The following is a 16,306-nucleotide window of genomic DNA, read 5'->3' as shown; positions in this document are numbered from 1 at the left end:
TGTTCATTATTATATTAGACTATTCTCACAAAGGCACAACAGACGAAATAAAAGTATTTTCTTTCTCTTTGATACAGAATAATTTAGCATGTTACGGCATTAAGCTTACCATACTTTGAAGTGCTTTACAGTAGTACTCTCCGAGTATCAACCAATTCATCAAGTTTGGGAGGTTTCAAAATGAACATACAAAAGCTTTTTGGCATTCTACAAAAACTATATTGCACACAAAATATTTTGCATATTTTTTTTCTAAACTAACATGAATTGAAAACCATATCTATATCAGAACGCACTGGTGAAATTGAACTGAAATCGATCAGAAATAATTTGGCAACACTGTTGAGCGAAGTTTAAACATAGGTTGCCAGATAAACTTTAAGTTTTGGGCTTTTTGTTTGTTTATCTATATCCTGCTTTGCGGGAAAGCGGACTTGAGCGCTATGCATCGGTGTACGCCTTCCGACATACACCTGACCCACGCTGCAGCCGACGGCAATGTCTGTTTCCGGTTGTCTACTGTACTTATGACTTAAATTTGGTACTACCCATTACTCGAAATCGATCACTAGGTAGAGGCAATTATAGTAAAGTTTCTTGCCCAGAGAAACAACAGCAAGTGTGGGTGGCTGGAGTCGAACATGCAGTGTCTCGACTGCGAGCCCAACGCGCTAACCACTCGGCCACGGCTAACCACTAGCCAGGACACGGCCACTGCTAACCACAACGCGCTAACCACTTTGGCAAGCAAACAAATGAAATTGGAAAATTTTTCTTGCTTTGGCAAGATGCAACATGCTAGACCCTTAATTCATTCAAGGAAGTAAATTTATTCTATTTCATTTATTTCTAGAGTTTACCTTAAAAATGACTAAAAATTGACTAACCGTACAAAAAGGTTTTGGTTCGGTTTAGTTTTTGAGTCTTTACAAAGCGTTTGATAGGTTATTCCTGGCAGTTTCGCATACTTAACTTGTAGAGGCATTGAATCACTGACGCAGGCCGGTTACTGAGATTGACCAACAGAGTAAAGTTTTATAGTTGTTTAAAGTGTTGTTGTCTGTAATAATAATAATCGTGTTTTGTTTGCCCCCATTGTGATAACATACTGTAAACTGCAATTCCAGATGTGATACAACAGACGATTTTATTTTGGCTTGCTCTTAAGTGTCTACGCCGAGAAGCAGCCGCGTGCTCTGGAGCGATGTCGAACCAACATCCTTTCGAACGCAGCGCAGACGTTCTCACCACTCTGCTACGCAGCCGAGAACTCAGCTGTGGAAAAAACTTTTTAAAGATCACATTTAGCTGTACATAGCTGAAATGTGAAAACAAAGAAAAGCTGTACCGTACAAAGATAGTTATTGTGGGCATGAGCTGCGTTCGGTATATTTGAGCGAATGCCTTATAAAAAGTGAAGTCGCTGTGTGGCAACATTGAATTGCACAAAATTCATCATATTCACACGTGATTGGCTGATTGGCATTGCAGGCACACGCCTTCTGCGTTTAGATGAGGTTCTCAGTTTTTAGAAAGTTTTGTTTCATAAGCAGAGATCTGAAGAAATTTTAAAACAGCGTACGCGCAGTGTCCAGTTACCAACTACAACTAACCAGATTAAACCAAAATTATGTTGTATTCCCCAGACAAGTGGCATAGCTAAAAAGATAATTTTAAGGGGAGTGGTTGGCTAACTAAATGTAGCCAAGCAGTGCCGTTTGTGATTAAAAAACCACCTCGACATTTATTCTTATTCCAATGTTGCAAAATATTTTCTTTATCCAAGGATTTGCTAAGTTCTTTTTCCATGAAAAGCTGGTAGTACTGATTTTTTTTTTCTGGGTAGTGCTGACAATCTATCAGTGCTCATTGGAGATTGTAACCTGATTTCACTGAGGAAAACCTTCACTCAATGTAAACTGAGGTTTGTGGATCCATGAGTAATATACAGTACAAAAGAGCTAAAAATTGAATGAGGTTTTTAGTTAAATATGTTAGTTAAATATGTTCAGGCATTTAGTTAAATAAGGGTGCAACCTAGTTCATACCTTGAACCATTCGTACAGTCAGTTCGTACCCTGAAAAGATCGAGAGAAAAAATTAAAAAAAGCCGAAGTCGCTGATAAGAGTTTCCCCAAACAATTTGAAACAAACTCGAGGGTTAGGGTTAGCGGAAACTGCGGAAAAATGTTTGCGGAAACTGCAATCAGTGAGGGTTAGGGTTAGAGCATAGATTACTCTATGGTTAGACTTAGGTCAAGCGGAAAAATGTTTGCGGAAACTGCAATCAGCGAGGGTTAGAGCATAGATTACTCTATGGTTAGGTTAGCGGAAACTGCGGAAAAACGTTTGCGGAAACTGCAATCAGTTAGGGTTAGAGCATAGATTACTCTATGGTTAGGGTAAAGGTTAGCGGAAACTGCGGAAAAATTTTGCGGAAACTGGGGAAAAATGTTTGCAGAAACTGCAATCAGCGAGGGTTAGGGTTAGAGCATAGATTACCGTTAACTGGGGTTACTTTGGAGTAACCGGGTAACTTTGGACAATTTTTAGATTTTATTCATTTTATTATAAAATCTGTTGTAAAGTGCTAAAGTTGCAGTAATTGCATGGAAATGTCTTCAAAATTATCTGTGTTCATATTTAGAGCATTTTATTGAATTGTGGGGTAAGTTGATTGGTGCAAATTTATAAGAATAGCCACTTCATTAAAATATCATTTTTTCTTTGTCCCCAAAATTAGCCGTCAAGCTGACCAATGGCTAGTAACATACAAAATTAAATGTTACCCATATGTTAGTAATATCTTAGCCTTCATGTTGCCCCAAAACAATGATTATGTGGGAATGTGTTACAAAAAATATTATTATATTTTTGTGTGGTGCTGATATTTCAGTCGAAACCGGTCCCACGAATTACCCATAAGTACCCATAAGCCCCATAAGTCGCGTTGAATTACCCATAAGTACCCATAAGTCGCGTCGCATTACCCAAAAGCCCCATAAGTCGCGTCGAATTACCCATAAGCCCCATAAGTCGCGTCGAATTACCCATAGGCACCATAAGTAGCATTGAATTACATAGAAGTAACGTCGAATTACCCATAAGCCTGTATAGTGTAGTCCAGTAGTTCTCAAACTGTGCGTCGTTTCACTTTTCCAAGGGCGTCGCAGAATATTTCCGTTTCTTGGCTGAACTCAGTTTAAGATTATAAAAATGAGGTTAACCCTTTGAAGACCGCTGGGACACATGTGTCCAATGCACTTAGCCGATTACACCTCAATTAACTAAAAAAATCTGCCACTGCTGATACCCTAACGTAGTATTGGATGTCTATCCTTCAAAAAAGATTGGAAACTCTGAATCGTTTTTCTTGGTGTTATTTCAGTTTGAAAACAGTGAAAAGTTGAGGTTACAAGTGCGTTTTTTCCCCTTCAAATTCGCAAAGCATATTTATTTACATTTGTCCAAGCTCGAGTCGAAATTTGCAAAATACTTCCCGGAAAATTTTTCAAACCACGAATGGATTTGTGATCCTTGCGTAGTAGGCAATACGGAAAACTTTTGGATTCAATCAATGACGGTTATCCAGGCTTGATGAAAGAAAGCACTGCAAATTATTATTCCATTCGCCACGTCGTATTTATGTAAAGCAAAATTTTCTGCCTTGGCGGCGATAAAACCAAATATCGATCACGAATAAACAGTGAAACAGAAATGCGGGTGGCAATTTCAAAAATTCTCCCAACATTCAATAACTTTGTGAAAACAAACAAGCCCACACGTCACATTAAATAATATGCATTGCTTTTTGTTGTTGTATCATTAAACGAAATAAGTTTCTTCATTTACTTTTATTTGCTGGTGCGTCGCAAGTCCAGAAAGCTTTTCCAGAGGCGTCGCAACAAAAAAAAGTTTGAGAACCACTGGTGTAGTCTATAGCCGTCTAGAAGCCTAGTAGTCAGCTGCATAGCCGAGTGGTGAGGAGCACGGGCTGGGCGTTCCAAAATATAGTTCGACACCGCTCAAGAGCAGGACACTTGAAGGCATGCCTAAAGGTGGACACGAAGATTGGCTTCGTTGCCATCCCGTCCGCTTATGTGTAATATGCAGTTTGCTGCAGCAGATGGAGTGTTTTGTCCGATAAAACACCTTAACATTGGACAATTTTCCCTATGAACCAGGTGACTGCAGCATAGCAATCGTTCTCGCACTCAGCCAGAGACTTAATTCTTGCTTTAAACTTGATAATTAAAGAAAAAAAAGAATAACGGCAAGGGTTGGAATCAAACCCGTGTCACCAAATTCAATAGCCCTTTGGCTACACCACTCCGCCACGCAAGCGCTCGTGAAATCTTCGCTTAATTTGGTTTATATGGGTAATGTTTCGAGAACGCTCACAATATTATCAGTTTAGTTTGTTTTTATTTCTGACCATCACAACGAAAAAACAATATACGACAAACTTAGCACAGATCTATAAAAGGTAGAAGCGACAAAACGCGGACGTTATAACGTGCATGATACCAAAGCAGGACAATCAGTTTAACATGACACGGTCGCAAGTCGCAACAGCAACCTGCAGATTACATATACGCTGACATGAGGCGTAAGTAATTCCACGTTGCTTATGGGTAATTCGACGCGACTTATGGGGCATTTGGGTAATTTGACGCGACTTATGGAGCTTATGGGTAATTCGACGCGACTTATGGGGCTTATGGGTAATTCGACTCGCGTCGAATTACCCATAAGCAACGTGGAATTACTTACGCCTTCATGTCAGCGTATATGTAATCTGCAAGTCGCTGTTGCGACTTGCGATCGTGTCACTTAAACTGATTGTCCTGCTTTGGTATCATGCATGTTATAACGTCCGCGTTTTGTCGCTTCTATCTTTTATAGACCTCTGCTAAGTTTGTCGTATATTGTTTTTTCGTTGTGATGGTCAGAAATAAAAACAAACTAAAATGATAATGTTTCTCGGCAGCCGATTTGTAGCAAAAATTGACAGCGATAGACACCGTGTTTCGCCCATGAGGCTGGGCTCGTCAGTATTGTGAGCGTTCTCGAAACATTACCCATATAAACCAAATTAAGCGAAGATTTCACGAGCGCTTGCGTGGCGGAGCACGGAGCGTATTTCGAAGCACCTTGATTTGACATTGCTTGAAAGTACTTTTTTTACTTGGCGAACTTGATTCAGTTTCAAGCATCTTATGCCATGGTGGTGCTTTTTAGCTTCTTCCATCAGTCTTTTTACTCACTTTTTTAATTGTACTTTGTGTTATTACAATGGATATCAAATAAAATCATTAGTATTTATTCTGTGTACCGTATTCTGAATGAAGATTGTTTTCTATGCCTTTTCGATTGTATGCATTGTTGCTGCTCATTCATTTGCTCAAGTCCATTCAATCAAATTTGTTGGAGCTGGTTAATAATGTCACAACATTACATTGGAATCGACCAAAAATAGATGGTGAAACTACTTTACCTTTGCTTTACTGTTTATACATTTCACCCTATATCTCTTGGTCCATTCCAATCATTGATGTTTATCATGTCATTGCATTTATGAACAAGGTGGAGATTTGTACACCAGCTCCAATTTGTTTTAATGTGGGTTAGGTATTTACTATTTTTAGTCTGGTTTGGAAAAATAACTTTGCTTTCACTGAGTTGGTTTGATGGCTTTATAAATTAATGATACTGAGTGTGGTTTTACCATTTCTTCTTCTGTCAGTATCAAGTTTGTGTATTTTTAATGTGTGCACAAACTTGCATTTTCAAAAACATATGTTTGATAATACTGCTCAGGAGACATGAAATAATAATAGCTTCCGTCTTTGAAAAAGCAGCTACTGGTTATGATTTCAACATATTGCAGTCACTAGAAGAAGCACACAAGAAATTTTAATAATTGATCACTATTATGAATAATTTGTTTTCTTGCTTCATCAGTCGCCACCTTATACTTTTATGCCATTTCTTGGTGAGAAACCGTGTAAACTGTTACCACCCTCCGGTTTGCCTAATGTCTTATTGTGAAACATACTCCAGTGATGTATTCATATGTATCCTCCAAGTGAAGTAAGCTTTCCCATAGATTGAAGTGTGGTTTTTCTTTAAAGTATGTTGGGTTGTTTTGAGATGTGTTTTTATTTTATTAACATGACAGTGTAAATCAAGTAGTTATTGATGGTATTGCTTTCATTCCTTTTTTAGGTTTTATTTAATAATCAAGTTTTACTGTTTAAAGCTAACTTTGTATCATGGTGAAGAAAAAGTTAAAAGGAAAAGCCCGTCAAGATAAATATTATCTTCTTGCAAAGGAGACTGGATACAGAGCCAGATCTGCATTCAAACTTTTGCAGTTAAATAAAAAGTTTCATTTCTTACAAGCTTCACAAGTTCTAGTTGATCTGTGTGCTGCCCCTGGAGGATGGCTTCAAGTGGCGTCTGAGCACATGCCGATGTCAAGTGTCATCATTGGAGTGGACCTTGTGCCGATTCGTCCGATCCCGAGGTGTATTACTTTTCAAGATGACATTACCAAGGAAAGTTGTCGATCTCAGTTAAAAATCGAGTTGCATCAATGGAAAGTTGACTGTTTCTTGCATGATGGTGCTCCTAATGTTGGTAAGAATTGGTTACATGATGCATACACTCAATCTGTGCTCACGTTACATGCTTTAAAGTTGGCAACAGAATTTTTAAATAAAGGTGGTTGGTTTATTACAAAAGTATTTCGATCCAAAGACTACCAGGCTTTGATGTGGGTTTTTGGTCAACTCTTTAAAAAAGTTCATGCCACCAAACCACAAGCATCTAGGAATGAATCAGCAGAAATATTTGTTGTTTGTCAGGGCTATAAAGCCCCTGATAAAATTGATAAAAAGTTTTTTGATACCAAGTCTGTGTTTGAAGAAGTAGAGAAAGAACAACACTTTCATCTTCGTGATTTCGAAAAAATAAAGAAGAAGAAAGCTTTGGGGTATGAAGACACCAATGGTCTTTTATTTGTTCAAAAATCTGCAACTGAGTTTCTTGCATCTGAGACACCATTGAAAATGTTAAGTCAAGTAAATGAACTACTCTTTGATGATCGTAGCTTGTTAGAGCATCCACTTGTTACAAAAGACATCATTGCCAATGTCAAAGATATTAAGAGCCTGGGCAAGCATGAGATCAAGATGTTATTGAAGTGGCACAAGAAGTACAAAAAGCCTGCAGCGGCTCCAACTGAAAATGAAGAAGTTGCAGCATCTTCTGAAGACAGCGAAGAGGAAATTGAACGCAAACTTCAAGAAATTAAAGAATTTGAGTCTAAGGTTTTGAAAAAGAAAAAGAAAACCGTCCTGAAAGAACGCAAAAAATTGCGGGAAAGAATGAGTCATGTAGCTCAATCGTCACATGAACAAGATGACATGGAGCTGTTTGCTCTGAAGCAAATTAAGTCTGCAGATCAGTTGTCAAAGGTTGCAGATATAAATGATGTCCCTTCAGATTTCTCAGATGCAGAAGACTCTGAGGATTCCGATGCAGAGATAAGTGATGAGGATTCTGAGTCTGACATGAGTGATGACGAAGATGAGGTGGCGTCTAAAGATGAAAATAAAGACAAAACAAATGATGCAAAAGAGCAACCTGAAGATGAAGACTTTCCCGAAGATGACAACAATGCTAATCCGCTCATTGAAACTTTTGGTGAACAGCCTGACAACAGCTTGTGGTTCAGTAAAGACATTTTCAAAAAAATTGAAGAAAACACTGACGACATTGATGAAATCAAACAAGCTAAGAAATATTATGAAACCAGGAAGAAACTACAGACAGAGAAACACGAAAAAGAAACAAAAGAAAAAAGTGATATTCAAATGAAATTAGATGCATATGACAGCGGATCTGACAGTGATTACGACATTGAAACGAACATAATGCATGCAGAATCAGACAAACCAGGCCAAACTGTCGGCCAAAACGGTAAGTTAGATGCTGAGGACCTTGCACTTGGAACTGCGATAGCAACCTCTTTAAAGCGCAAACGTGATTTGATCGACGATTCATTCAACCGTTACACTTTCAATGATGAGGTGGAAGCTTTGCCTGATTGGTTCATAGAAGATGAGAAGCACCGAATGCGCAGAGATTACCTAAATAATCATATTTCGAAAGAAACTGTAAGCTTCTACAAGTCCAAAGAAATGAATGTTAATGCTAGAACAATAAAGAAAGTAGCTGAAGCCAAGGCAAGAAAAAAGAAGAGGATGTTGCAGAAAATGGAAAAAGCCAGAAAACAAGCTGAAAGTGTAACAGATTCAACAGAAATGTCCAACGCCGAGAAAGCTGCTCAAATTAAAATCATCTATAAAAAGGCTGGTTTGTTAAAGAAGAAGAAAGAACAGACGACTTATGTCTTTTCAAAGAAAGCGTCTGGCAAACATGTTCGCCGTCCACCAGGCGTCACTGGTAAGATAAAAGTGGTTGACAAGCGCATGAAAAAGGATCTCCGTGGCATGAAGCCTAAATCCGGTGGGAAGAACAAAGGGAAAAAACCTCGCAAAGGAAAACGATAACAAATAAGTTCTTAAATGATTGAATGATGTTTACGTTGAACTGGCAAATGTTTCTTTCATCGTAAACCTGCTCTATGACGTTGCGCATCATTAACCTGCTCAATGACGTTGACGTGTATCGTTTGTACTCGTGGATAAGAATGAATTTTGATTTCTCTTTTATCAATGACAAAATAATTACGCTACAGCATTTCTGGCACCCCTGGTCACCAAAACAACTGTTCAAGCACGCTTAAACTTAACGCATTCTCTCATTTATGGTTGTGCCTGAGCGTCTTTTATTGCGGCGACAAGTTTGTTTATCGGACTCACAATAACAACATGGTGTCATGGCTGTGATTATTTTGAATGTATTTCAACATTTTACAAGGAATTGTATTGTGATCGATTGCAATCCGCGTCATTGATGGCGGACACTAAACACATAAGACCGAAATTTGTGCGACGCCTCTCACCGAGCAATTATATACAGTATGGTTATGGTTATAAACATCACAAGGCTGACACTCACACCATGTGGTGTTGACTTCAATCTGAAAGAATAGTTTTTCTTCTCGATTGACATTTTGGAATTATTTGTTTGGAAGCGCTGTATTTGCACGTTGCGCATTTTGAACGACTTATTCTCGAACTAAAAGCTAATAAATTGTAATTCTGTCTCTCGGCTGCCGAGAAACATATCGTTGATTGGATGGTCTGAATGGCTAGCGTGGAAGCTACACCGTTATGGTTAGCGAATCGCAACTGCTCGCTGTACCAGTGAGTGCTCAGTCTTGTGCTGATAGCCGGGAAGAACGCCCCCTTTCTTCACAAATTGTAATTCTCTTATTTCATTTTGGCCGTATTGTACTGTTACCATACATTGGACATTAATACGTAATAATATCTTGTTTGGTTTATAAATTTGATCCACAGTTTCAAATGAATAATTCCTGTTCATTGTGCTTCAATTGCAAAGGAATACACTGCCAGCAAGTGACCTATGGCTGTATTGCCAGGAAAAGTAAATCATTCAATTTGTGTGAATTTTCAAAGATCACTTTAACCGTATTTTTTCGTGTATTTGTTCTTATCGAAATTACAAGTTGATAGCTGCAGCTTGAAAGGGGTCAAGGGTGGAATGCATAATCATAGGTGCCATTTGTAATCGATAATTGCTGTTTGAATATAGGGATGCTTGAATATTACTGTAACGTTTTTTTTTTCAGATGTTTAGTTTGTCTAAAAATCTTGTAGGCTTGTCATATGAATTATGTGTCTGATAAGTTAATCTCTGGTGAATATTGTGATTTGTCTTCAACACAATTTTACCCAAGAAGTTCATTTGAGCGTACTCACTGAAAAAGCGAAGTCGGCCACTTTACCATTTTTCAGTTTGGAAGATACGGCACAGTGGAACATGTGGCAACCCTTTCGTGATTTCATAAGCTTCACTCTTGTCCGTCGTTTGAACCTCTGGTGCCGAGACCGAGAGTCTATCCTTTCAGTTTCACCACCCAGGTTGATCATGGTTTCCAATTTTATTTTGGTTTATTAATTATATTATTATTATGGTTTATTAATTAATTTTATTTTGATTATGGACGTTCTTGTCTGATGCAAATAGATAATAATAATAATAGCATGAGAGACGACAAGAATGCAACCAGTCCTTTTATATTACAAACAAACTAAACCCGCTTTAGTCACGTGACATTTCCTGAGAAGGCTGTGAATCTGCGGGTGCCAGGAAGTCATGAGTAGCACGATTAACTGACATACTATAACTCAGCCATATCATGAACTCGCAGCTGCGTAGTTTGCAGGAGATTGGGTTGGAAAATCGCAAGTTAACATAACTACGAATAGTTTAGTAGTTTTCCTCGCCCTTTCAGTAACAGACCATTGGAGATGAAACTTTATTCCAACAAATATTAGAGTGGAGTGAGTTGATTGATAGTACAGTATGTTCCTGAATCTGTAGCAAGTTGCTAGCCCTATGATATGTCATTATTCGTTCTGACTAGTTTCAGCCTGCGCGATGCGATGTTTGCGATCCGTAGAAGTTCCTGTGTGTTGTATTTAATCATATTGTGCTGTGCGAAGGACAAAGCGGCTTCGTTGGGTTTGACACTATCAAAACGAAGCAGTGGTCGTAACATATTTGAGCAGTCTGAATAAACGAAACACAACCAACAAATAAAACCAATGAGTTTGTTGAGGTGAGAGAGACTTTAATCGCCTAAGTTTATTTATTCAGGCATGCAACCATCAAAAGCTTGCATTGTGAGAATTTTATCTACTGTATGAACAAATTGTTTATTTGTATCCGTTTCATGTTGCTTTCTAATTGCAATGCTTTGTGTTTTTATTCATCCAATGACAACTTTTCCATTTACCATTTCAGACATAAACACATTTCAAATTAAACTCATTATGGCTTTAGAAGCTGTCTGTGTATTGTCCGGGAACGAAGGGGCAGGAGTCGTCAAGTTCAATCAGGCTGACAGTGAAAGTCCATGCGTCGTCAGTGGGAAGCTCAGCAACCTGAAGCCTGGCAAACATGGCTTTCATATCCATGAGTATGGTGATCATACCAATGGCTGCACCAGCACTGGTGGTCACTTCAACCCAACCAAAAGCGAGCATGGCGCTCCTACTGACCCCATAAACCAGCGCCACTTCGGCGATCTTGGAAATGTTGTCGTTGGCGAGGATGGTGTGGCAAATGTCAACATCAAAGACCAGCTGGTGTCATTGTTTGGAGCAAACTCCGTCATCGGAAGAGCGGTTGTCGTTCACGCTGATGAAGATGATCTTGGCCAGGGGGGATTCCCCGATAGCAAGACCACCGGTCACGCAGGAGGCAGGTTGGCTTGTGGTGTCATTGGCATTACACATTAAACCGATCAACTGACAACATTTTTTTTTGTGAAGTCCTCAGCTACGTTCCAACGTGGAAGATGAACCGACTTTTGAAATAATCGCTGTATTAATTTGAGCTTCTATGCACCGACAGTATATGACAACATTGTGTAGGCCTACCACAAATACAACCACCAACGTTATTTTAAATTAGAACAACCTCGTAGTTTGCATAACGTATTTGACTATTTTCTGAAATCATCAATACAGAACATGAAATCAAACGACGAGCTATTTGGTATTTCAGTTGAATCTTTTCAGTATTGAGTAAATAGCTATTTGGTGATCGTTTAATCAGTTTATTCTTTTCAGTATTGAGTAAATAGCTATTTGGTGATCGTTTAATCAGTTTAATCTTTTCAGTATTGAGCTAATAGCTATTTGGTGATCGTAATTTCAATGCTAGAGCTGTTCAAAGCGGTTTCGTCGCTAGCGTTACCCTGGTAGACTGATTTTATTTTGCGAATCCAATTTAAAGGAAATGAAATCGACAACTCCGATTTAACTACATCGTTACAATGAAACCATGATATTGCATTCATCATGATACAAAACGTCTGTTCGTATCATTCTACGATTTGCTTTAGAATAGAACGTTACAATCGATACACATTCCCATGCAGCAAAACCCGTCATTTTTACATTAGTTTAACGTTTGCAGATATTAAATCAATGTAAAATGATGGATTTTGTTGTATGGGTTGTTGCGCGTGCGGCGTCTTGGTCGCTCAATTTTCTTTCAATAGACCTTTTCCGAGCTGATATCAGTCAAGCATGACCGGGTAAACACAGTCCTCTGAGATGGCGCAGTCAGAACTGATTTTGCTTGAAACTTATTGCATTTTGTGCGTATTGTAAGTTGTAACGACATTGCAACGTTTTCTAAGTAGTTTTTATCTGGACAAACATGTGTTTTAATGTTCATGAAACCTATAATCTTGCATTTGTTTGTAACAGGCCCAGGGTAAGTTATGATCATGTGTAAACTTGAGTGCAGTACCGGTAGGCTACAAAGTCAGAAATTCAGATTACAGTAGAACTTGGTTAATCCGGATTCGATTTGACCGGCGATTCCATCCAGATTAGGCGAAGATCCGGATTAACCGATGACGGTTTTTATCAAGCCTGACGTTACCTAGATAGAAGGGTATCGGTAAAAATCACCGAAATTGAACGCATTAGTGTGGTCATCTGTCAATTCCGAGACGCGCGATCACCATATTAGCGATAGAATTGTTTTGAAATGCAGTAGCCTATGCATGTAAAACGATTGTATTTGTAGACTCTGCGTCTAACGCAAGAACACACTGGCAAAAGTTATATCTTCAGACATGCGTGTCAGAATAATCTGTAGTCACTCAAAACTTTTGAAAACAGTTACGGAAGACGAGTTTCTTTGGAAAACTTACAAAAAATCAAACATTAGTCTTCTATTGGAAAAACATCACCGACGTACCGCCGAAAGTTCCACCGACATATGTATCGCAGTATCGGTATAGGAACTTGTGTAACTTTTGTACTGTGTATATTGCATATTTCAAACATGTACCTATGTTCCTGTTACTGACAAATAAAACATTGATTGACATCTTTTCAAGTGACAGTACGAGTTTGGGCATTTGCGCACGCATTTTGCGTTAGGAGGGATTACTGTTCATGAAAAGAAGAAATCCGCAATAATTTATTGCGTCACATTAACGGAACAATAGATAAGAAATTTCTCGCAATAAGCCACGTTACGTTTTAGCATAAAATGGCAAAACTGTCGGGAAAATCCGGATAAAGCAATAGAGAAAACGCAACTTTTGTCCGGAATAGGCGAAGATCCGGATTAAATAATCCGGATAATCCGAAGCTGTTTCTTAAGAAAAAGATTACAAATCATTTGTACTTCCAATTTCATCCGGATTAGGCGAAGATCCGGATTAACCGAGTTCTACTGTATGTTGAGATTCAGTTCAGATTATGTTAATTAACTACCGAACCGGTAGCCTGCAAGGCTAAATTGTGTATTTTCCTTTGTAAACAAAAAAAGTAAGGCTGTAAGATACACCGCCAACTTTCCCGATTTGCCTACAGTGCCACGATTTCAAATGCAACATCAAACTCTTTCTGATAAAGCAGTAAGCACTGGCAATATTATGCACTACCAAAGTATCTCTGAAAAATGCACAGATACTAAAAAGAAATAGAAAAAGAAACAGTTGAACAATGTGACAGTAATCTGTAGTTTAAAAGCAGATGTTCTTGATTAACTTCTTCTATTTTTTGGAAAGTTTGTGCAAGGAAAGCTGCACCTTCAGCCTCATTTTTCAAATCGATTTTCTCTGCTAATAAATGTAATGCCAAACCACTAGTACATGGTCGAAGTAACGAGAAAGCTGCACGTGCACTTTATGTTGCCAAAATGACCAAGGAAATGGGCCATACCTTGCAAGTATATGACTGTGGCCTAATAGTAAATCCTGGCTGTTCACACCTGGGAGCTTCTTCAGATGGGAAGGTGATAGATTTTTCTGCGCAGGAAAGCCCATTTCGCATTTTCGAAATAAAGTGCCCATACAAATATAGACACCATAACGTCAGACATAGGCGTAGCCAGGGGGGCGAAAGGGGCCATGGCGCCCCCCAAAAATATTTAAAGTTTGGATTTCGAAGTTGCACCTTTTGTTGAAAATATAATATAATTTGTATAAATTTATATCGTTTTGCAAAACATCTGGCTATTAACACCCCCCAGGACTTGATTTAGAACTTATTTTAGACACACAGAAAGGCACCAATAAATTTTGCAAATCGTAAATCGCGCAAAGTTTAGGGGAAGGTGGGGCAGGACGGGACACTTAACTTTAATCGATGTTTTGCAGGATTCTATTTTATCAATATCGGTAACTTTGGTATCATGTTATTTCTATTGCACACCACTACCAACCAGCAAGATACAAAGACTCAGTTAGTATCGCATGACCTTATAATTAACAAAAACAAAAAAAATAATTTGTCCCATCTTGCCCCACACCTGGGGCAGGACGGGACGCGTATTGTTCATATGAGGAATCACCTGTAAAACCACAAATCTACTGATAATATCTTGTAATTTCAAAAATGACTTGCATTTACAGCACACGTAATTACATCAGGGCAAAATGACAGACTACTTTTTTCCATAAAAATCACATACAAAATTGCCACGCCCATTATAAGCAGAACAGATGTCCCATCCTGCCCCAAGCAGCTCTGTCCCGTTTTGCCCCAATGACTGACATTTTGAAATTTTCTGTTTGTTTCTTAAATATGCAACTCACATCTAAAAAGTCAGATACCCCAAAAAGCACTTTTATTGTTGTATCTCCAGACCACGTATCATCTTCCAGATTTTTCTGAAATCATGCTAAAATGTGAAAAGTTTTGATAAGATTTCTTATAGCAACTAGCCTCTAATTAGTTATCTTGTTGCCACAACCACGTTATTTTTCTGAACATCTCTTTTTTTTGCAAGTCATCGAGAATCATGGTGTCCTTTAACATCTAAATGGGTAGAGGACGCTAAAGCTAATACTTTTAAAAATATCCACGGTGTCCCGTCCTGCCCCACGTCCCATCTTGCCCCACCTTCCCCTACGCGATTTACGCTTCTTTTAACTAATCTGTGGAAGCAATTTCAGAATCGCTTACTCTGTTGGGTATTTGTGTAGCTGAGTTTTTTGTGTTCTCTAATTTTAGCCGCAGTTTTGCCCGTTCGTGTGTAACAGCTACCTTTAATAAGTTAATAGCTGTTTATCTGCTAATAAATTTCATATTAATATTACCCTAAAAGTGTTTCCAGAAAGCGCTATTATCCATTATTTGAGTGTAATTTTGCAAAATTTTTCCGGGGGAGCATGCGCCCGGACCTCCCTAGAATACGCGTGCTTTCGGCACGCTCTAACCCCCCACCAGCTTTATTGCTTCCCTTGCTTAAAACACCAGGATGCGCCACTGCACATCAGGTGGCGATGTCTTAAATCAAACACTTTGTCGTTCTCTTCAATTCATCAAATATTTGCCCCCCCCCCCAATTTTTTTCCTGGCTACGCCACTGGCGTCAGAGCAGCAACGTCTTACCCTGACTTTTGCTTAGAACTGAACCAGGCAAACAAACTTGCCACAAATTGAAAATCTCTCAACACTATCATTTCCAAATTCAAGGACTAATGGCTATATCTAGAATGACTTGGTGGTGATCTTATTGTGTCAACGTCCAAGCAGTGACGTTCGGTGGCTTAAACCGTTGGGAAAGCAACTTGGAAATATGCTGCAGCAAGATAGTAGGCACGAAAAGCGTAACCGTCGGGCGAAACCCGAAGGCGTGTTGCCGCAGGCAACACTTCCAGCGGGGGGTCTGGGGGGCCTCCCCCAGAAATTCTTGAAAAACACTTCCAATTTGGTGCGCTCTGAGATCATTTCCAAAACAAATCAAAAATAAAAATCTGTCAAATTGTGCTTCGCCTATGTCGTGATCATACATCCATTTAATGTGTAGAAGTCATGAACAATCTTAATTTTAACGTTGCAGGACCGAAATCCTGTGTTAGACGTGGAATAATAGTTGTCTAAATGTTTAATTCGTCATGAATGTTCATTCTCAGATATTCAGTTAAGCCTACACTACAAAAACTAACACTTAGGCCTAAACATTACAACCGCAAGCAATTTGTACATAAAGCTGGATAAGTTTGCCTCCTGCGTATAGAAGCTTAACAAACTAAATATTGCATCCGCACCTGAACGTTCATTGGCGAAGTAACGTTATATCAACGCTGTAAAAAGGGCAAAGGCATGAC

At 38.8% G+C, this 16,306-nt stretch overlaps 2 protein-coding genes across 2 annotated transcripts; both read left to right on the top strand.

Annotated features, from left to right (window-relative positions):
* The first annotated feature begins 6,234 nt into the window (after nucleotides 1-6,234).
* LOC145784872 (pre-rRNA 2'-O-ribose RNA methyltransferase FTSJ3-like) lies at nucleotides 6,235-10,774 on the top strand. Its single transcript, XM_082596708.1, has 2 exons — nucleotides 6,235-10,079; nucleotides 10,665-10,774. Exon 1 carries the CDS (start codon nucleotides 6,276-6,278, stop codon nucleotides 8,577-8,579), a length of 2,304 nt encoding a protein of 767 aa, XP_082452834.1. The 5' UTR covers nucleotides 6,235-6,275; the 3' UTR covers nucleotides 8,580-10,079; nucleotides 10,665-10,774.
* An 18-nt stretch (nucleotides 10,775-10,792) lies between these two features.
* Nucleotides 10,793-13,075, top strand: LOC145784873 (superoxide dismutase [Cu-Zn]-like). Its single transcript, XM_082596709.1, has one exon. It carries the CDS (start codon nucleotides 10,914-10,916, stop codon nucleotides 11,460-11,462), a length of 549 nt encoding a protein of 182 aa, XP_082452835.1. The 5' UTR covers nucleotides 10,793-10,913; the 3' UTR covers nucleotides 11,463-13,075.
* Nucleotides 13,076-16,306: the final 3,231 nt, after the last annotated feature.

Source organism: Aplidium turbinatum, chromosome 15, assembly GCF_918807975.1.
Source record: "Aplidium turbinatum chromosome 15, kaAplTurb1.1, whole genome shotgun sequence".
Lineage (NCBI taxonomy): Eukaryota > Metazoa > Chordata > Ascidiacea > Aplousobranchia > Polyclinidae > Aplidium > Aplidium turbinatum.
Note: the sequence above shows the minus strand (reverse complement) of the source record. Positions and strands in the feature narration are given on the sequence as shown.

What these genes read in the sequence shown, in the direction of transcription:
- LOC145784872 (XM_082596708.1), top strand. Translation starts at nt 6,276, where the DNA reads ATGGTGAAGAAAAAGTTAAAAGGAAAAGCCCGTCAAGATAAATATTAT.
- LOC145784873 (XM_082596709.1), top strand. Translation starts at nt 10,914, where the DNA reads ATGCTTTGTGTTTTTATTCATCCAATGACAACTTTTCCATTTACCATT.